Raw genomic sequence first — 23,010 nt, 5'->3', positions numbered from 1 at the left:
AAATTAGCGCCATCCCCTCTTTTTGTTCTAAACCACTGGCGCTGATGCTCATTTGATCAATTGAAACTAATTTGTATTTTCTTCATTTTTACCTGGGCACCCACTGAAAAAGCAGCTTGCAAGACACACTCACCATCAGCAGATTCCGTGGATCAATCACCATCTGCTGAAGTTCTTTATCCCAAATCTTTGGCTGAACTTGCTTTTTCTTCTCTGTTAGTTAATAACATGGGCATTAAATTAAGATACTACATAATATGAGAGTTTCGAGATCCTTTAAGAACATGGGTAAAGTATGATTTACCGTTAATTAGCCCCACCCTCTGATGTCACGAAAATCATGTTAAAAGATGATGTTACAATCACTCGAAGGTGGGACAGTAAATAGTACCAATGTCGTTTTGGATCTCAAATCCGCCATACTAATATACCTTGTCCTAAGTGTGGTGTCAATAAAACAGAGAAAACAGGAATTGAATTTATAAATGGTACAATCAAGGGGTTTCGTCATTGTATCCACACTGAAAGTAACCCCTAGAGTATCGAGTATGGATCTATACTGGCAGCTCTCATACTATGCATATTAGAGAAATGGTTGTTATTTATTTGTAACAGTATATATTAAGCTACCACCTTTTTTTCCCTAGATCATCTTGAAAATGCCTCTTTTGTTCAGTTAAGAAGAAATAAAAACAAAGGATGAGTAGATCTTTTTCCACGCAGGAAGCTAGGTCTTAATTTTATCTATTATGTTTGCAAAAACTATAGTATTTTGATCTTGTGACAGCAAGTTGAGCCTAAAATTAATATTATTGCTATTTGCTATATTGAAGAAATATCAAAATTCTATGATGAGTGCAACTTTCTCGGTGGTGACATCATGCATGTAGATTCTAGTAAAATCTAAATTTTAACATATAATAACAATAATGAGCATACATGTGTAGAAGAACAGGGAAAATACACATTCCTGTCGAGTGCCCAGACCAGGAACCGAACCCGGGTCTCCGGCGTGGAAATCTACGGCTCTACCGACTGAGCCAAAGAAGCATGCTCCGTCAGTTGAGTGACAGAGACCGTATTTAACACTATGTACAAGTCACACCGACCCGCTCCTTTTACACTACTCCCCCTGTTTTTCTTGAGATTTCCTAAATCTCAACCCGAGACTCTTTAACCACCTACCATGGGTTATTTAGTTGGGCGCCAATGTAGAAGAACAGGGAAAATACACATTCCTGTCGAGTGCCCAGACCAGGAACCGAACCCGGGTCTCCGGCGTGGAAATCTACGGCTCTACCGACTGAGCCAAAGAAGCATGCTCCGTCAGTTGAGTGACAGAGACCGTATTTAACACTATGTACAAGTCACACCGACCCGCTCCTTTTACACATGTACATGTACATGTATGCTAAAAGATTTATTGAAGTCTTTAAACTGACGTACACTGTATTTTGAAAAACGATCTAATTCCAAAGAAAGTATATATATAGATCTAATATAGATTTAACGTAACAAATAAAAATACTTTACCTGCGCATGCTGAGTCTTTTGCCTGGCTTGTACTTGAAATCCGCTTTGAAACTTTGCCTGAAGGTTGTGGCATCAGACTTTTCTTGTTCTTAAACGCACCCTTTTTTGTACTTTTGTTTCCAATGCTAGTCTTACTCTCCATTTCGTTTTGTAAATCGATCTTTTAGTTTGAGTTAAATCTCTGTCATCGTGGAGGCAGATGCAGCATCTCCCATAATTCACGTATCCAATAAACACAATGAACACAATCGACGATTGTCATTGTTTGTTGTACACAGAAATTGATGATGTCACAATGAATATTATATCTTTCATTTATTAAAAGAAAAAATGATAATCACGTTTGCCTTAGTGATTTGAAAATCAAACTATTTGAGTATTTCTCACCCTCCAAGATAAGAAGTTTCTTCATTCGTTTAGAACCGAAATTTCGGGAAAATGCGTACCTCCTTACATCGGTTGCTATGGTAATTACCACGCTCCGTTTCGTAACATTTCTTGTATAAACATGTGACATCTTACATAATTATCACTTAGGAGCTAAATAACTTGAAAAAGGACAAGAAATTATTCTCTGTTCAAGAATAATTGAGAAAACGTGGTTTCCTTTTCAAAAATCCCGCTACACAACTAGATTTTAATAGTTTCCGGTCATGCTAGAGTTACTTCCCCTGACACAGAATCAACATCCGTTATGGCAGAAAATCTGTAATGACTTTCATCCGGTTATAAAAATAACTTTATATCGAAAATGATAGCTTTATCTATACTTAGAAAGTAACAAATATTGAAACAGAAAATTGATGTTGGTAAAAAGCAACCATCGTTACTAAAGTAATTAAAAGAAGTCGTCTTTGAACAAGGAAAAACTGATAGACACGTTTATCATTGGCCTTTTTTGCAACTGATTTTCAATGAATGGAATTTTTAGAAATATTTTGATGCGCGAGTTGGTTGTTTAAGCCTATGTTTATTATATTTTGAGTATTTTTTTAACTCTAGAACTTGTATTGATTGCGTTTTCGTGCTGTGTACTAACATTCATTCTTGTGCGAATGGATAAAGTCCGAGGACTTACCGAATGACGGTGCAGACGACACGAAAGCCAACAGGTTGCTGTGATGAAACAATTTTTGTAGACTTATCAAAGGTTTGTATCACCCTACTTTTCCTGCCTTTTTTATAAATCGTTTTAAAATCAGGTTAATTTTTTTTTAAATACTCTGTTTCTTTCTCTTCCTTTTTTTTCAATAATCAGCTCTTATAACATGTAGATCTATTAGTCTACAGTACTTAACATGTCAAAAATGTCAAAATGTACATGTATGTACCTGTATGTATAATATTGATGTAGATTACATGTTAATTTTTTATGTTTGTATAATTTTGGTAATTTTTGTATGTTCTGACAGGTGGTAGTCCATCTCAATAACTTTTGTTTTCTTTTGCTCACTTTTAAGCTAATTACGATACAAGTGAAATAGAATAGCCCGAGACATTCTTTTTCTGGTAGAAGTGAGCAGAAAACCTCTTACATTATTGTATGTCAATGTGTTACCCTGGTGAATACTAGTCTGCTAAACCTGCCTATATTATTAGACTTTTTTATTTTTTTTATTTTTTTTATTTTGCCTAATATACATTAGAATGATATATAGAACTTCTCTTTACTTAGCTCGATCAGTTGAGTGTCAGACTAGTAACCCAGAGGTCCCAAGTTCGAATCCTGGCGGAGGCAGTGATTATGTTTGTATCAAATCATGTGCTCTGTTACATAATGTACATTGGTGCCGATCGATGTAGGGACTCGGGGAAATACTCAGCCATGCCCCACAGGTATCGCTGTTAACCCCTGGAAACTCGAGGACAAGTTCTGTCCTTGAGGGGGGATTATGTAACCCTGGTGAATACTAGCCGCAATCTACTGCTCGGCTAGAGAGAATTAATCTTTAGCTCAATCAGTTGAGCGTCAGACTAGTTACCTAGAAGTCCTGAGTTTGAATCCTGGCAAAGGCAGTGATTATGTTTGTATCAAATTATGTGCTCTGTTACATATGAACCACGAGGTCACACAATGTAGGCTGCATTTATATTGTAGCTGGTTTTAATACCCAATTATGGTTTCAAATTACAGAGGTAAATATAGTTTATAGACAACATTTGTATGTGTCGTAACTGACCAACATCTTACCACTTAGCCATTAGTTTACTAGAGTGATCAAACTTAATCGAAGTTTTAAAATCATTTGATTTTACAACTAAAACAACATTTACCAAAACAGCTGTGATCAGGATTTGCATATATCATAAAGTTATATTTTTGGTAAAAGATAGGGTTGATAGAGGTTTTTAATAATATGGAAAACATTTCTTTTTATAAAGGCTTAGGCTACCTACTGTATATTGATACTGTCACATTCTGGAGTCAGGAATAGAGAATTTTGGGTCTGGAAATTGAAAAAAAAAACAAAAAAAAACAGAACTGCATGATTTATCACTCATCATGCATATGTGAATGATACAGATAATGTAACACTGATCATGACAGTTCATTAGTACTGTAGGTAAGTTCACATGCACTGTTAGAACTACATCATGACATTTACACATGTACCTTACATTGTAGGACACTGATAAGGCTACCAGGTATCGTCATGTACATGTACCTATAACTTGTCAGTGATTTTTTCATATGATCATCTCAGGGGCATGTACCTTTTAAATTGGGAAAATACTACATTTTTCCTTCTTTGAAATGCATATACGTGTATTTAACAGAAGCTTTTCTTTAATTGGTAAAATATTTACATAAAATTGGGAAAATACAGCTAAATTTCTGCAGGGGAAGGGGCTGAATTTCGGCCCCAAATGCACCCCAAAAAAATCACTGCTTGTACAACAGCATATTTAATTCAGTTTCAAAATTGTTGATTTTCTTAAGTTTGTTAGTGGAATAGTTATAATATAATATAGAATACCGTTTTTCAGATCTATGGTTTAATTTTTTTTAAAAATTCAAGGGAAAGAAATAAATAATGACACAAAGACTTGACAGCATATATATGTCATTGTAGTTAAAATTGTACTTGTACTAGAAATCTGTGGGGTTTTTTTTTCAATTTACATACATTTATCCCTAAATAGTTAAAATTGAACTCAGAAATCTGTTTGTATCAATATTCCTAGAATAATGATAAGCATTTATTATTGTCATGACTTGTTAAATTATTCATATGCAGATTTTATGTATTTTAAAATCAATACATAACAACATGTTATTAAAATATTAGAGGTTTACATTGTAGCATCAGTGAGTTGGATCACGATGTATTGTAGTGCTTAGTGTTGTATCACTTTATCTCCCTCAGACCTTGATCACTTGATCTGAGCATGCATCTGTCATGTACATTTGTTTGAAAATTGGTGTGTATAGCAAAGTTGAGATATAGATTTCTACAATGAAAATCATATTTCCATTGTAATTAAGTCTTCTCAAAGAGTGGAAGCAGCATTAACTGTAGATTGACAGAATTCAATGAAATCATTCACTGATATATTAAAATTCACCAATACTTTTCACGGTGTTGAACATTGACGGTTGTGTAGATAATATCAAAGGTCAAAGGTGAAATGTTTGCTGAAGCTCCTTCAGTATTGATAAAAATGTAGGTTACCGGGTACACTATAGAATGAAGATAACTGACCAATGGAAAATTTTACCTAACACCTCTACTGACCAAGATAGCTCATGATGACTGAATTTTTAATACACAGATTTCGCTAGAATATTTGTAGTAACTGATTTTTTTTGCCTTGAAAAAAAGGCTTTAAACTTTATGTGAATTGCTCGTTAGCATTCAAGGATTATAGACAAGTATCCAACGAGGTCTGCAAAACTACAATATTCAAAGGTAAAGTACCAGTAGTTTTATACATGTAATTGTACATTTGTGTAAATAATCCAAATTCCAAAAAGGTGTCCTCCAGAGGCAGACATCGTGAAAGTTGGAAAAAAAGGCCGGACATTTGGACCGGCAAGGACTGTGAGTAAGCCGGATCGAACAAGACTTTGCCGGACCGAACATTAATGTGAATTTTTTAAGTAAACTTAACTTTCTGCTATAAGATTCCAGGCAGCTGTTTTCATGATTATCTAATTTATCTTATGCAGTTTACATATTTGCTAGGTTCAGCACCTGCAAAATACTTCACAGACACCATTTCTACTGACTAATCCAGTACTCAATAATTGCCGGACGGTCGGTCCTGACCAGATTTTAAAATAGGCGGTTCGAGCCAAATTTTGCCGGACATGTCCATCGGGCCGGCAAATTTAGCGATGTCTGCAGAGGGTGCATGTTCACCATGAATTTTAGTATCATTTTACTTAGCTGGCTTTCAAGTCATGTGTGTTAAGGATCTGAAGGATGGTCAAGACACTGAAAATTTGCAAAAGTGGTGAAATTCTTATTGATTGAAAAATGTAAAGCATTTATAACAAATATGTATTTTGTACTAATTATATAATGATAAGTCATCAAAACCAGGTATGAAATCTGCCTAAATACTGTTAATTGTTATGGTAAATGTGTAATGGAAGGGACATACCCAAACCTGAAGTTTTAGTTTTTATAATTCTACTTAGTTGATACCATGGTTAGCTTATTGTGGTGCATTTATTATTTATTTTCACGGAAGCTTCTGGTTGTCTAGCATCATAAAAAATTAGGTTAAAACTTAAAAGGTGGATAATGTGTCACTCAACTCAATGTTGAGAAACGTCTTGAACACAGGACCCGAGCTGGATGTTCTAATGATTGTGCCATACCTTGTTGCATCATCATTACCAGAATCATTGAAAAAGTAGTATCTTTTATTTGGTCCCTTTTGGACCCAAAATCTGTCAACATTTTTTCAAACATGCTCTCAGCAGTAAAATTGTTGCATTTCAAATTCTGTGTAGATATGATTTGTAGGATCAATATTTATGTACATGTACAAGGTAGCTGTTACTATAGTTGTGATAGCAATCATCTTATAATGCCAGATTTATGCTAATTAATATGAAAAATTAAAAATAAACTTCATATTCTGATAAAGATGTGCATGTATCTTAATACTGTATATCATGGATGCGTGTTATAAATATTTCATATACATTGACTTAAACTGTTAACCACAGTTTACACTGAATTTAAATTTTGAATTGACTGTTACAGATGGAGTGGCCTCTACAATATCTCATGGTGGATGATTTGAACTTATGGCTAACCTGTGGGTTTGTTATATTTAACCCACTCTTCTGGAATACTGTGAGTTTTGTTAATATTCTTCTTAAAAAAGAATATTGTAAGCTTGCATTTTGTGTCTAAAAGATTTCTTTAATGCTGTAATTTACAATTTTACTACATTGTAAACCTCAAGTATTGCACCTTTGATATGGTAACATATTCTTTAATTCAGTGTGTTAAGAAATTTCTCCAAAAAAAAAGAAGAATAAAAGTAAAGAATTAGAAATGTAAAAATCTACCAGGTATTCATGACTTAAAGCCACACTATACCTAACTATCAACAAAAAGTCAAGTAAGATTTGACCCCGATATTGTTAGTATTTGTAGATGTAGTTGAAATTAAGTGTAATGAAGAATATTTACAATGATTTCTTAATAACTTTGGTACAGCAGTTGTTAAAAGTTGATACTTGTAAACATGCCTTCATTTTAAACTGGTCATCATAGAAGTTATGATTATTGCCGAACGAAAGTCAGAAAGTCTATGACCCGTTCTCGGAAGAGTTTGGACAGACGTTACGTTGAAACTGTAGTCACATGACGTTCTCGGCAACGACGTTACAATGAATGTCGGCTAACTTCTGCTTGTTTGACTAAATGGGACCCACCTAGGGATGTTCAATATTTATTTGACTTAGATTTAGTCAGGACTGTTTCTGCATTATTTACAACAGGATTTTTTTCAATATTTTTCTAAATCATGAAAAAAATCAGACTGATACAGATATTGGGACTTTAAGTAAAAGCTAAAAACAATGAACTTTAAAAAGAAGACACCATAGAAAAATGAGATTGTTAAAATACATCAACATTGGAAGGTAACTTGAGCAATGAACATCTCATGTTTTCACATTTTCTGTTACTTGTACACTGAAGATTTCATTTTTCACATTTTCTGTAAGATCTCATATTTGCACATTTTCTATAAGATCTCATGTTTAACATTTTCTGTTTTAAGGTTGCTCGATGGCAGTACAGGACACGGAAAATGAGTAAGGCCCTCGGAGGGAAGAAACAAGGAACCATTGTAATGGGTCTGATGATCCTATCCCTGGGTTTATTTAGAGACTGGATGTAAGTCTAAAAAGCTAACAGTTGTCTCCCTATATATTGAGTCTTTGTCTTACTGGAGTGCACATATTTGATACTGGGTACAATACCACCAGGACTTCAAAAATCATTTTTTATAGAATTTGGCTATTTCTTTCAAAAAGCAATCCTGTACAAGGTTAAAGATAAATAAAAATACAATCTAACAGAACCACACAAAAAATATGAACGTGTGGGAGTTGAATTTAATATCTAAAAAAAATACAAAAAAAATACGAAAATTTGAACAAAAATTGTTACACATGGATTGATGTTATCTTCATACCCTTAAACTATTAGTGTTGAAATCAATAAAACCATGTCACTTCACTGTTTTTAAGAGATAGACATGTTGATGTTGAAAACCAATAATGGTTTTTTCTGAAACATAAATATTTATGACCATATAGGCACATTAAAGTATGTTTTGTTCATAACTGGCTGTGTCCACAGGCAGGAAGAATAATATTTTATGTGTTGTCATCTTCTTGTCTTGTTCTTCATTACTTTAATATCCATAAATATAAGGTGTAGTAGTATCAAACATATTAAAACACTTCCCATTAATATTGATAAACAATTGTCTCATATAACCTGTTTTGATTGATCCTGTAAGATACCGTGTCCTATGGTTATGAACAAAAATCATTCACCGAACTGCAACAAATTTGTGGAAAAGCAAGAAATCCCTTCTTTAGTTAGAATACTCAGTTTTGATAAATTGATGACATATACAACCACATTCCCAGCTGGTCCACCTGTGTTCATGACAGTTACTACACTGCCGGTGTCCAGGCGGAGTTAGCGGTGGTTATGAACGAAAATTAGAGGATAAGTTGGCAATATTTGTTTGAAACTATGACAACTGTCAATGATTTCTTAAAATGTGATTTACAAATGAGATATAGTTTAATATAGTTTAATTTGAAGATGAAGATTATCACAACAATTGGACATACATTTTGTAGTAACAGTAAAGCCCATTTTACCAATGAGCTCTGTGCGATGTTTACTGTGTCCCATGTTTATGAACAAAAAAAAAATTGCATACCGTTTTTTATATTTTGCAATTTGCAATTTTCGATGTTTTTGCTAGACATTTAGTTTTATTCATTTGGCAATAAGGTTTAAACACATTTTCATGTCTGTGAACATGTTATTATATACTTTACATGAAATAGTTTCGTTCATAAACTGGACACTTACACACGACCCTGGTTGTTGGGGATGACACAAGTGTCCTAAGTTATGTACAAAAGTTTTACGCATATACATGATTGAAGTGAAATTATTATTTTACCATAACATAAACACAATTAATTATGAGGTTCTTTTATGTATTTAGAATTAAAAAATACAACCAGTTTGTTCGTACACAAATGTACAAATGTAGTTTAATCCTGCTGTCCATATTCATAGAATTATATAAGAGTTGTATACTGCCCTCTGGTTAATGATGTGGAATTCATGTCAGTTGATTGTCATCAAAACAAAGTTCAAATAACATGATGTCATGATTTAATAAGATTTACTTAACCTGAAGTTATTTATGTAAAAATAATTGTTGAATTTTTAAGACATATTAAGTTTTGACAAAGAATTGGTTTACATTTTGCAGCTCTATGATCAACTCCACTCAGCTGGCACGTGCGCAATCTAAGCTGCAGTGATCTGACACTTTCTTCAAATTATATTTTATGATTAAGTTCTTAAACAATTTCATGTTTCAAGACTTAAGTATTTTTCAAAACTGTATTTTTTTTAATCAGACTGTTTTAATCCTTGACATAAATGCATGGATAGTAGCCTACAGAATGAAAATAATGCATAGAAATTGTTCCATTAAAACTATTTTAAACAAATTCCATGAAATTTTACTACATAATGTAAAGCTCCAGTGTTTTTTATCCTCTTGTGATATGGTACATATTAAAAAGGTACTCGTTACACCAGTTAACAATGTAGAAGTTTTGCAAAAATTACACAAAGAATCTCCTGAAGAAATATTTCTGCCGTGGTAATGATCAAAGTGATGTCCTTGTTATGAACAAGAAATCATTATATTTTTCTCTTTGTTCAAGTAATTTGAACATTGATTGTCTTTAAATGCTAGTAATATTACAACCATCTATTCTTAATCATAGCAATGCAAGATTGAATAAGTAGATCTTTTGTTGAACTCTGATACTTGAAGTGTCAATTTCTGTAAATTGAGTCTTGGTCTTACTGGATGTAAATCTATAAACCTAACAGTTGTCTCCCTTTTTATAGTAAGTCTTGGTCTTACTGGATGTAAAGCTATAAACCTAACAGTTGTCTCCCTTTGTAGTGAGTCTTGGTCTTACTGGATGTAAAGCTATAAACCTAACAGTTGTCTCCCTTTATAGTAAGTCTTGGTCTTACTGGATGTAAAGCTATAAACCTAACAGTTGTCTCCCTTTATAGTAAGTCTTGGTCTTACTGGATGTAAATCTATAAACCTAACAGTTGTCTCCCTTTGTAGTGAGTCTTGGTCTTACTGGATGTAAATCTATAAACCTAACAGTTGCCTCCCTTTAAAGTAAGTCTTGGTCTTACTGGTTGTAAATCTATAAACCTAACAGTTGTCTCCCTTAATAGGGTGTCTTGGTCTCACTGGATGTAAATCCATAAAGCCAACAATTGCCTCCATTTATAGTGAGTCCTGGTCTAACTATAAGTAAATGTATAAACCTAACAGTTGTCTCCCTTAATACAGTGTCTTGGTCTCACTGGATGAAAATCTGTAAAGCCAACAATTGCCTCCCTTTATAGTGAGTCTTGGTCTTACTGGATATAAGTCTACAAACCTTACAGTTGTCTCCCTTTATATTGAGTTTTTTTCATACTTGATGTAAGTCTATAAAGCTAATAGTTGTCTCCCTTTATAGTGAGTCTTGGTGTTACAGGATGTAAACCTATACAGATTACAGTTGTCTCCCTTTATAGTGAGTCTCGTTTTACTGGATGTAAGTCTATAAATTAAACATAACAGTTGTCTCCATTTATTGTGAGTCTTGGTCTCACTGGATGTAAGTCTATAAAGCTAACAGTTGTCTCCCTTTAAAGTGAGTCTTGGTCTCACTGGATGTAAATCTATAAAGCTAATAGTTGTCTCCCTTTAAAGTGTCTCCCTGGATGTAAATCTATAAAGCTAACAGTTGTCTTCCTTTATAGTGAGTCTTGGTCTTACTGGATGTAAATCTATAAAGCTAACAGTTGTCTCTCTTTGTAGTGAGTCTTGGTCTTACTGGATGTAAGTCTATATAGCTTACAGTTGTCTCCCTTGTAGTGAGTCTTTGTCTAACTCTTACTGGATGTAAGTCTATATAGCTTACAGTTGTCTCCCATTATAGTAAGCTTTGATCTTATTTGATGTAAGTCTATAAACCTATCAGTTGTCTCCCTTTATAGTAAGTAGTGATTCTTTGTCTTTAATACTGGATGTTAATCTATAAACCTAACAGTTGTCTCCCTTTATCTCTAGTGATAATATAATTGTCTCTATTTCAGGTTTAAGTTGATGCTTGACAGTCAGCCTAAATGGCCTGCTCTGTATGAGAACTGGATTCTCTGGTCGGGATACGCCTCCATTTGGATCGGAGCAACTCTTGTATTCTCTAGTTTTTATAGCCTTGGCTTCTACGGAACATTCCTTGGTATGTTGAGTGCTAATCCTGAATAGGCTTACAGATTTGTAGGGATTAAGGACTTTCCAAAGCACCATGCAAGTGATCTTTTTAAATTTTTTGATGAAAGTCCTTATTAATGCCTTAACGCAATATAAGGCCAATGGAGCCTGTACTTTTTAATTAAGGTTAGTACACTAGACAGATACTGTACCATATTGAGTTATCTTCACTGGACGTTGGCAATCTACATAAATCAGAATAGTTACATTATATAATATTACCTCAGATATTTACTTTAGAGAGCCGAATACAAAAACATCACATGCATAAGCATCATCAATAAATATTTAGATGTAGACTTTTTTTTCAATGTTTCTTGCATGTCTTCTGATCCAGGTGATTATTTTGGGATACTGATGAACGAGAGAGTCACAGGTTTCCCCTTCAACGTGTTAGAAAATCCAATGTATGTGGGATCAACTCTAAATTTTCTAGGGGCAGCTCTGGTGTAAGTATAATCCTAGTCCCTCTTTTTCTTTTTTTATATTTGATATATTTGGTTGTTGGTTTTATTTCATAAATGTTTAAACTGGACAATGCTGTTTTTTCTTGTACTTGATGAGTTTGAGGGCTCATGGTTATATATTTATATTTCCATTGCACTTCCACTATGTAAGCTAATACCAAGCGCAGTTGACAGTCATATAGACTATGAACATCAATTGCTTATCATGACATCATTATCATTGTGCCAGCGATCACGGAAAATGGCTGTTCACATAGCTGTTCCATATCTTTGACAATAACGAATGATTAATTCTTTATAGATGCAAAATCCCATGGTATTTCAACATAGAATTGTTACTATATAGCGCGCTTCATGGAATTTGCCTCTGTCCAGTTGGCTTTCATATTGGCAATGAATGCCAACTGAAAGACGTTTAATGCTTAATATTTACATTTCCGTTTTCACTTTCCTATATAACCTAACTAACCGGGCAATCGTTTACACTTGCGTAAACGCAGAAGGGCTGCTGCACAAAAACACAAACGGAAACACTGACTTCTGCCCTTATGTGAATGCGCATCCGGTTAGGCCAAAATATATGCAATGACAAAGGTTCCATATCAACATCAGTTTGAATGCAATGGAAAGCATTGTGTTAATATTAAAAAATAAAAAAAATGAAAACATATGAAATAAATGGATTAAAAACGATAAGATTATTCTGGAACTATATTTTATTTACTCTCAGAACTTGACACATTTTCCCGCCAAATTGGAGTCAGCTGTTTCGTGGTTCCATCAATTACTCAGCTGTTCCATCAATCGTATTACGTTGAAAAATGAAGGTTTATTTCACCGGAACACTAAATATAAATGAAATGGTCAGTCGAAATGTAAATATAAGGAATGTTTTTAATTTTTTGTTGTTTACTGGTGTGTAAACTGCATTTTTTGTACAGATATTTCAACATGACGCGCTGATGCGCGTCATTTAAAATATCTGTACAAAAAATGCATTTTACACACCAGTAAACAACAAAAATTAAAAATCATTCCTTAAATAGATTACTATGTAGGAACTAATACAACTAAAGCTGTCATTGATATAAATGTTCAGTATTGATATATCGAAACGAGAATATCACAATGTATCAGTATATATTGAAACAATGGTATTGTTGAGAAAAAGTTAAAATCTGGAATGGTCATTTTGTGGTCAAATTGTGTGAAAATGATCAGGAACCTTACAATATATATACTGTTGGTATACTGTAAAAAATAGTACGAAATTTGTCAATACTTGAAATTTGTATTTAAGCATCATATTTACAACCATATTTTAATTGAAATTGTTTTTATTCACAGAAAAGCCAGCCAGACAGGTGTAGTGGTGACGGTGTTAGTAGCCATAGTTTACAAAGTTGCCTTAATGTATGAAGGGTAAGTAACAGGCTAAATTAATTCTCACAGTCGACCCGATAAGTGTTATCCCTCTTTTTGAAGCCTCAATATCACTTACCACAAATAAAATGCAGACTGAATATTTGATTTCTTGTGCGAATTGATTTATTTGTGCATTTCTTGTGCGAATTGATTTATTTGTGCAGCTATGTCATGAAATTAAGTTCTATTAAGTACCCCTTCCTTTTTTTTAATTTTAAGCCTGGTCACTTATTGGGTCTAATACAGAAATGTAAATGATCATGTTAAAGTAATCTGAAGAAAATTCACATGGAAGTTTATCTTCACTAATAAAGATTGACTTTCAGTCTAATTTTGAATCAGTAACAGTCAGCCTTAGCGGGTCAAGACAACTACCTTTTCAAAGTACATAGGGGAGGGTGATTCATTCATTACAGTGTACTTAAAATACAGATCCTTATAACCTCTCCGTTAAATATAGGATCTGATAATATCCCATAGGGGGTCACGTCCAGATAACCTTTATACCAGGTGGTATTCATACCCAATCCATTTTCTACACCTTGCTACATCAATTGAAAACGATATTTTGTCCCAGTGTACATATACAATTAGCTTTGTTGTGCTCCTTGGGCAAGATGACTACGTAAACCAATAATTCTGACAGTTTCTCTAACTATTTCGTCCCCTGAAATTCACTGTCAAAATTTTGCAAGTAGCAATTTGATTGGCTATTTTCAAAGGTCACCTGGACATGACCCCTAATGGGATTTTCTCAGATCCTCTTATCTAACGTAATGCTATTAAGGATCTGTATTTTAATCAGATTGGTGTACAAATTGAGTTAAATAGACAAAATACTTGATGAATTCTCAAGAAGATTGGGAGCCTATAAAACCACCAAAGATTTGGCACTGGTCCACAGACTTGTTCTGAAATGGATATTGTCCAAATTACTTGTAAAAAAAATTATTCTTAGAAATCAAGTTTGTGAGTAACTAATTAAATATTGCAAAGAATTCTTTGTTCAAAGAAAAAAAAATGATGTTAATATTTGATTTTGTTGAATTACAGGCCTTTCACAGCATATATCTACAGTCAAAGAAGAAAGATACCATGATCACTCCTGTCTAGAACTCTTAATTATTAATTCCAATGTGACTTAAAAATCACTTAGTCCCATATTACATTCACTCAGATGTTGTGATATATTTATTTTTTCAAATAAAAATTCATTAGAATTGTCCATTGTCTATTGTCTGTCTGTCCATCTTAGGGTGATGAGGTGGTGTAGTGATTAAAGATGCTCCACTGCTGACAAATGGTATTTTTTTCACTATCAAAAACAGGATCAGACGATTTGGTATTTTTCTTCAGTTACAAAAGTTACTTACTTTACACCATTATCACCATTGGAAAGTTTGAGCTTCTAATTTTACTTCAAGATAAAAATATCAGAAATAATTAATTGCATCCCGAAAAAATTCCGTGGCACTATGTTATATATAGAATGAAGTTCTGATGCTCATGCACCAAAAACAAATATAGTTATTTTTTATTATTTTTTGTGTTTATTAGACATATATACACGATCAAACACCAATTTTGGTTCAAATGATGAGTATCATTTATGGCCTGTCGGCGGTGGAGCATCTTTAAGTCGTTCGGCTCTCACCAAGCTGACCGGGGTTTGATACCCAGCATGGATGTGAAAAGGTTAGGGGTCATCTGCCTGATCATGTGGGTTTTCTCCGGGTAATCTGGTTTCCTCACACTTTAATACCCATCAAATTTGATTTGCATAAGTTGTATTAATTCTTTCGCAGTCGGTGTAAAAAAAAGGTACAAGTTGATACTTTTTTTTTAATTGTTCATTGTCAATTTTTTTCGCTATGTTTAAATTTCTTAAAATCCAAGAAGCACTAAGACCCAGATGATATTGCATCTGAAGCATGCTGGGATAAAAGCTACCATTTCGCGGTCAAAAATGTTCTTGATTTTTCAAGAAAATTCAATTTTAGCAAATCAAAACGATTTGGCTTGAAGTACACATGTATGTATGTATTTCAACTGATTCTTAATATTCCATGGATCAAAATTTGGCGACCAAGGCAATGGCCCAGGAAGTGGAAAAAATAGCCCACATGAACAGTGGCAGATCCAGATGTGCAGGAGGGGCACAATCTGAGAAAAAAATTCTCGATTTGATTTTTTTAACATTTGATACTATTGATAATTATGCTATAATTCTCAGCATAATGTCTTTATACTGCTTGTAAAAAGTGACAAAAAATGTTTGAGAGATATTTATTCATTTTTACAATTTTACATGAACACTGTATATCATATTTTTGAAAAATATAAGATAAAAAATTCCTTCTATCAAAATGAAATCTCAATGGCATTGGCAGTATATAACTTAGTGAAGTAAAGTAGCCAAGGACACACTTAGTGCTTTATTAAACTATATTGACAAGAAACCTCTATCAACATACAAATTAATATCCTGACGTCATGCATGTAAAATCAATTGTTATTTAAAAAACAACAATTATCACAACTTACAAGACTGGAATTGCGAAAGACTTTTAAACTACATATTAATTAATTATATTCTAATTAATTATTTGAGTCCTCCATCTTATAATTAAAAAAAAACAACCCAGTTGTTCATATTAAAAAGTGGCCCAATCAAGGGATATAACGGTCATCTGACTCTTGGCAATAGTCGTATAGGAAATTAATCTTCGATTTGGAATCAACCAGAAACACTTTGTAAAGAAAATGTCAGGATAATTTTTGGACATGTTTCAACCAAATCCCACTTGTGGTACTTAAGAAAAAAGTTCAAAATTTGTTTTTAAGAGTACGGCTGTGGCGGGCATCTTGAATTTCGTATCAACCCGAAAATTAACAACACTTGTTCGGGACTATGCCAGGATTATCTTGAATCGAAGCAGTAGAACTTGAGAAGAAGTTCAAATTTTGTTTTCAAGATGGCGGCAATCATGGATATCGGATAGGCCCGAAAATCAAGCAAGTTACAGCCAAATTAAAATCGCACAAGTAGATCAAAATGTGTTTTGCAGATGGCGGCTGCGGCGGCCATCTTGTATATGCGATCGACTCGAAAAATAACACTTGCTCGGAACAATTTCAGGAATATTTCAGGCATGTTTCAGCCAAACCGCTCTGGTAGAACTGCAGGTAGGGTGTTAGAATTGTACCTGCTGATACATCATCATAAAAGGCGACTACATTTAGGACCTTATCTTTTCTCTTCTACAACCAGGGGGATAGAACCCAGAGCAAACCTCACATCATCCTCGATACTCCAGGGGTTCCGATCACATACGATCTCTACACCCCTGGACTTTCTCATCGTAAAACTGGAGGCAACTGGAAAGAACAGGTAATTTAGTCCTTTGATGTACATCAAAAGAACCGTATAACGGCACACTGTGGTTGACTGTGTGGCTTTGAAGTTGGGCGTCGCTCTCTCTGTAGTCTTCAAAGGAAATCTTTGCAGGCCTGTGATTGGTCAGATATTTTCTTCTGAACTGCCTTCAGTTTTACTATGAGATAGTCCAGGGGTGTAGAGATCGTATGTGATCGGAACCCCTGGAGTATCGAGGATGACCTCACATGGACGAGCGTGATAAATTGCTTGGTGTCTTCGGCGGCATTTGTCAGTGATATAGCACTATAAAAAGGGTAATAGTTCCACTATACAAGATGACACAACACGAACATACCGCAGTCTCCCAAAACACACACCTTTCACTTGCTATACATCGTATACATAAGAGGCCGTCCTTGATAACATGGCCCTAGCTGTTAAATCAAACAAACAAAAACCTTTTGTTGAATGCTCGCCTCAGTGAGGTAGTCTCTAGATCTGGGTTCTGTCCCCTGGCCGATCACACCAAAGTTCATTAAATTGGTAGTTTCTGCTCTTGTTTAGCGTTCAGCATTAAGGGAGACGGACGATTTTATCGCCCGTTGTCAGTATAACGTTGATACGCAAGTGGCGCCCCCCTGATGTGTCTGCCGAAGAGGACTGGAAGGTTGTCAATCAAATAGTTGTTCCACCAAGGTATAGGCAAGATATTATAAAAATTATCTCAGTTACTATGCAGCACATTAATTTCTGTTCAGAATTGTTTTTGTAAGTTTAGATTTTAATCTGAAAATTCTGTATCACATGTTTTGAAAGTGTTCCATTTTTGGAAGCGTTCCAATTCGGGTAGCGTCACGTTAGCACTATAAAAAGGGCAACAGTTCCACTATGCAAGGAGACAACACAAACATACCGCAGTCTCACAAAACACGCATCTCGCAATATATTTGTACTTTACATACACACTACACAACGCATGCATGCGGAGGCCGTCCTTACATAACCATGGCTGTTAATAGGAGTCAAATAAATAAACAATAATCAAAATGCGAAAAGTTTGCGCACTGCGGACGACAACGGACGAAACATGATGAATATATATAGGTCATCTTAAATACTAAACTAACACCACTGCTACTATCCCATTAGGCACTACTGCAGTAAACACACTTTTATACATTAACAATCTACTAAAAATATTAAACCAACACCAACACCATCATCACATTAGCTACTACTGTAGTAAAACATATGACTTAGCGTTATACTTTTATACATTAACAATCTACTAAAATATTGAAACAACACCATCATCACATCATACAGTTGTTTCATGCCTTCTCAGTCAACAATCAAAACTCTTTTCCCGAGGTGTTTGGATCAACCCGATGAACTGTTTCCCAAGGTCAGGGGCAGAGGGAAACAGTTTATAGGATTGGTCCCAACACCAAGGGGAAAGAGTTTTGTCTGTTGACTGAAAAGACATGAAACAAGTGCATACTATTGCAGTAAATCATAGACTTACAGGAATTTACAAATAGTGTACATTACCAACATACTACAGACCATAAGGTTGATGTGAATCTATTATTACATTTAATAACTACTACTTTCATATTATAAAAATAAAACTTAATAACATGATCACATCGTTTATTGTTACTACTCCAGAATGTCTTGAAATTTATAATATGATGTTAAGTGTACAGCACATTATATTAAGTGTCTCTGATGACAGATTTACACTGCGGTATTTATTCCTCAAACAGAACATTTTGAACCTGCATCCTCCTTGGGTGTTTCCTGGCAAATTCTGTCACAATGTCTGCAAACCTTACATTTTGGGTGATCGGGTAGTGTAGTGGTTAAGCCACTCGCCTTTCACCTAGCCGGCCGGGGTTCGATCCCCGGCACGGACGTGAAAAGGTTAGGGGTCACCTGCCCGATCACGTGGGTTTTTTCCGGGCACTCCGGTTTCCTCCCACACTAAGATCCCTCGCGCGCTTACATCCGGGCCATCGAGAGTGATTTACATAAGTTATATAACTTGTTTCGTAATCGATGTAAAATAAATAAAATTTATATTATATAAACCTTACATTCACTGTCCTATAGATAAACAGGCCGCGGTCGTACCGGATGTTAGTTACTAGACTATTACGTACGGTGCATTCGAATGGCGCGCTGTTGTTAATGTAAAAAAAATACTATACCCTACAACACTTAAGGAATAGATGTTTATTTTGTTGAGGTTATGAGGGTATAATGATAATGCAGCACGTGTAAATTATGTAACCCGGCGAAGCCGGGTTACATAAAATTTACACGGGCTCCATTATCATTATACCCTCATAACCTCAACAAAATAAACATCTATTCCTTATATTTACAGTTTTTCAAGTAATGATCATAAAATAAAATTTACACACATGCAAACTTATAGCATATATCAAAAAGGGAATTATTCCACTATACGACATCAGTTAACACCACGTATACAATTTCACCCTCATTGTACCTTTAACCTATTTTAGCTGTTTCTATTCGTTATTGTAAACAAACATTCCTGTAGGTGTGTTATGTATACATCATAAATTACCCGGTACATGTTTTAGCACTTGTTTCGATATAAATTCAAAATCCAGTTGAATACCCAACTATGAACATATTAATTAAATTGACTGATTCCGACTCGGTACTTAATGATAACATACCCTTACAGTCGTTCCGTGCACAGTTGTATATTTTTTACTTTACATACATCCCTGACTTTTGTATCTCTCTATTATGACTTCATCCCTGGTCTGTATTCGTGCCTGATACAACCTAGATAACTTACATCCCTGACTGTACCCGTTACTATAACAACATATATTAACTTACATCTCTGACTGTACACGTTCTATACATAACCATATATAACGTGCTATACCAACAAGTTATCCCTGACTGTACCCGTACTATACAACATATATAACTTACATCCATGACTTTTTCGTGCTACCCGTACTTTACAACATGTATAACTTTACATCCCTGACTGTACCCGTACTATACAAACATATATAACTTACATCCCTGACTGTATTCCGTGCTATACAACCATATTTTATAACTTACATCCCTGACTGTACCCGTACTATACAACAATATATAACTTACATCTCTGACTGTACCCGTACTATACAAACATATATAACTTACATCCCTGACTGTACCCGTACTATACACTATACATCTATGACTGTATCAATACAATTAAATATAACTTACATCCCTGACTGTACCCGTACACTAAATACAAACACTGTACCCGTACTATAAACTTACATCTACTGACTGTACCCGTGCTATACAACAAATATAACTTTACATCCTCTGACTGTACCCGTACTATACAACACTGTATTACTTACATCCCTGACTGTACCCGTACTATACAACACATAAAATTACTTACATCCCTGACTGTACCAGTTATCTATATACAACATATATAAACTTACATCCCTGTTGTACCCGTACTATACAACATATATAACTTACGATCATCCTGACTGTACCCGTACTATACAACATATATAACTTACAACCCTGACTGTACCCGTACTATACAACATATATAACTTACATCCCTGACTGTACCCGTACTATAACATATATAACTTACATCCCAGTACGTGCTACAACATATATAACTTACATCCCTGTACTGTACCCGTGCTATTACATCCCCTGACTGTACCCGTACATATAACTTACATCCCCTGACTGTACCCGTACTATGCCAACATATATAACTTACATCCCTGACTGTACCCGTACTATACAACATATATAACTTACATCCCTGACTGTACCCGTGCTATACAACATATATAACTTACATCCCTGACTGTACCCGTACTATACAACATATATAACTTACATCTCCTGACTGTACCCGTACTATACAACATCTATAACTTACATCCCTGACTGTACCCGTGCTATACAACAAATATAACTTACATCCCTGACTGTACCCGTACTATACAACAAATATAACATACATCCCTGACTGTACCCGTACTATACAACACATATAAACTTACATCCCTGACTGTACCCGTACTATACAACATATATAACTTACATCCCTGACTGTACCCGTACTATACACACATATATAACTTACATCCCTGACTGTACCCGTGCTATACAAAACATATATAACTTACATCCCTGACTGTACCCGTACTATACAACACATATAACTTACATCCCTGACTGTACCGTGCTATACAACAACTATATAACTACATCCCTGACTGTACCCGTGCTATACAACAAATATAACTTACATCCGCTGACTGTACCCGTACTATACAACACATATAACTTACATCCCTGACTGTACCCGTACTATACAACATATATAACTTACATCCCTGACTGTACCCGTACTATACAACATATATAACTTACATCCCTGACTGTACCCGTACTATACAACATATATAACTTACATCCCTGACTGTACCCGTACTATACAACATATATAACTTACATCCCTGACTGTACCCGTACTATACAACATGTATAACTTACATCCCTGACTGTACCCGTACTATACAACATGTATAACAAACACATATACTTACATCCCTGACTGTTACCCGTACTATACAACATATATAACTTACATCCCTGACTGTACCCGTGCTATACAACATATATAACTTACATCCCTGACTGTACCCGTGCTATACAACACATATAACTTACATCCCTGACTGTACCCGTACTATACAACATATATAACTTACATCTCTGACTGTACCCGTACTATACAACATATATAACTTACATCCCTGACTGTACCCCGTACTATACAACACATATAACTTACATTCTCTGACTGTACCCGTACTATACAACACCTATATAACTTACATCCCTGACTGTACCCGTAAATACTATACAACATATATAACTTACATCCCTGACTGTACCCGTGCTATACAACATATATAACTTACATCCCTGACTGTACCCGTACTATACAACATATATAACTTACATCCCTGACTGTACCCGTACTATACAACATATATAACTTACATCCCTGACTGTACCCGTACTATACAACATATATAACTTACATCCCTGACTGTACCCGTACTATACAACATATATAACTTACATCTCTGACTGTACCCGTACTATACAACACATATAACTTACATCCCTGACTGTACCCGTACTATACAACACATATAACTTACATCCCTGACTGTACCCGTACTATACAACATATATAACTTACATCCCTGACTGTACCCGTACTATACAACACATATAACTTACATCCCTGACTGTACCCGTACTATACAACATATATAACTTACATCCCTGACTGTACCCGTACTATACAACACATATAACTTACATTCTGTACTGTATACACCCGTACTCCCCTGACTGTACCCGTACTATACAACACATATAACTTACATCCCTGACTGTACCCGTGCTATACAACATATATAACTTACATCTCTGACTGTACCCGTACTATACAACACATATAACTTACATCCCTGACTGTACCCGTGCTATACAACACATATATAACTTACATCCCTGACTGTACCCGTACTATACTAATAATACACATATACACTTACATCCCTCTCTGTACATCCGTACTATACAACATATATAACTTACATCTCTGACTGTACCCTGTGTCTATTACAACACATATTAATATAACTTACATCCCTGACTGTACCCGTGACTATACAACACATATACTAACTTTACATCTCTGATGTACCCGTACTATACAACTGTATAACATTACATCCCTGACGTACCCGACTGAACTATACAACATAGTATAACTTACATCCCTGACTGTACCCGTACTATACAACAAATATAACTTACATCCCTGACTGTACCCGTACTATACAACATATATAACTTACATCCCTGACTGTACCCGTACTATACAACATATATAACTTACATCCCTGACTGTACCCGTACTATACAACATATATAACTTACATCTCTGACTGTACCCGTACTATCAACAAATATAACTTACATCCCTGACTGTACCCGTGC

At 34.8% G+C, this 23,010-nt stretch overlaps 2 protein-coding genes across 6 annotated transcripts in view; one reads left to right on the top strand and one right to left on the bottom strand.

Moving 5' to 3' along the window:
- LOC138305937 (MYCBP-associated protein-like) overlaps positions 1 to 2,110 on the bottom strand; it is a 37,956-nt gene extending 35,846 nt beyond the window's left edge. Inside the window, exons 1-2 of the mRNA XM_069246236.1 lie at positions 1,534 to 2,110; positions 134 to 213 (exon numbers count right to left, since the gene is read on the bottom strand). Of these exons, the coding sequence (XP_069102337.1) occupies positions 134 to 213; positions 1,534 to 1,675 (222 nt within the window). The 5' untranslated portion in view covers positions 1,676 to 2,110. The remainder of the gene's footprint in view (positions 1 to 133; positions 214 to 1,533) is intronic.
- Positions 2,111 to 2,160: 50 nt separating this feature from the next.
- Positions 2,161 to 14,739, top strand: LOC138305938 (phosphatidylethanolamine N-methyltransferase-like). 5 transcript variants are annotated; one of them, XM_069246240.1, is made up of 8 exons: positions 2,161 to 2,241; positions 2,536 to 2,683; positions 6,753 to 6,845; positions 7,783 to 7,898; positions 11,445 to 11,590; positions 11,960 to 12,071; positions 13,437 to 13,511; positions 14,568 to 14,739. In XM_069246240.1, exons 2-8 carry the CDS (start codon positions 2,615 to 2,617, stop codon positions 14,611 to 14,613), a joined length of 657 nt encoding a protein of 218 aa, XP_069102341.1. In that variant the 5' UTR covers positions 2,161 to 2,241; positions 2,536 to 2,614; the 3' UTR covers positions 14,614 to 14,739. The 5 variants fall into 5 exon arrangements, with proteins under 5 accessions (XP_069102341.1, XP_069102338.1, XP_069102339.1 ...); XM_069246238.1 differs by having other exon boundaries at positions 2,219 to 2,367; XM_069246237.1 differs by having other exon boundaries at positions 2,209 to 2,683.
- The last annotated feature ends 8,271 nt before the right edge of the window (positions 14,740 to 23,010 follow it).

Source organism: Argopecten irradians, chromosome 13 (genome assembly GCF_041381155.1).
Source record: "Argopecten irradians isolate NY chromosome 13, Ai_NY, whole genome shotgun sequence".
In the NCBI taxonomy this organism is placed as follows: domain Eukaryota; kingdom Metazoa; phylum Mollusca; class Bivalvia; order Pectinida; family Pectinidae; genus Argopecten; species Argopecten irradians.
The sequence above is the reverse complement of the archived record's forward strand: the minus strand, read 5'-3'. Positions and strand labels throughout refer to the sequence as shown.

What these genes read in the sequence shown, in the direction of transcription:
- LOC138305938 (XM_069246240.1), top strand. Translation starts at nt 2,615, where the DNA reads ATGACGGTGCAGACGACACGAAAGCCAACAGGTTGCTGTGATGAAACA. An exon ending in TTTTTGTAGACTTATCAAAG is followed by an intron (nt 2,684 to 6,752) that starts GTTTGTATCACC and finishes TGACTGTTACAG; the next exon opens with ATGGAGTGGCCTCTACAATA. An exon ending in CTTCTACGGAACATTCCTTG is followed by an intron (nt 11,591 to 11,959) that starts GTATGTTGAGTG and finishes CTTCTGATCCAG; the next exon opens with GTGATTATTTTGGGATACTG.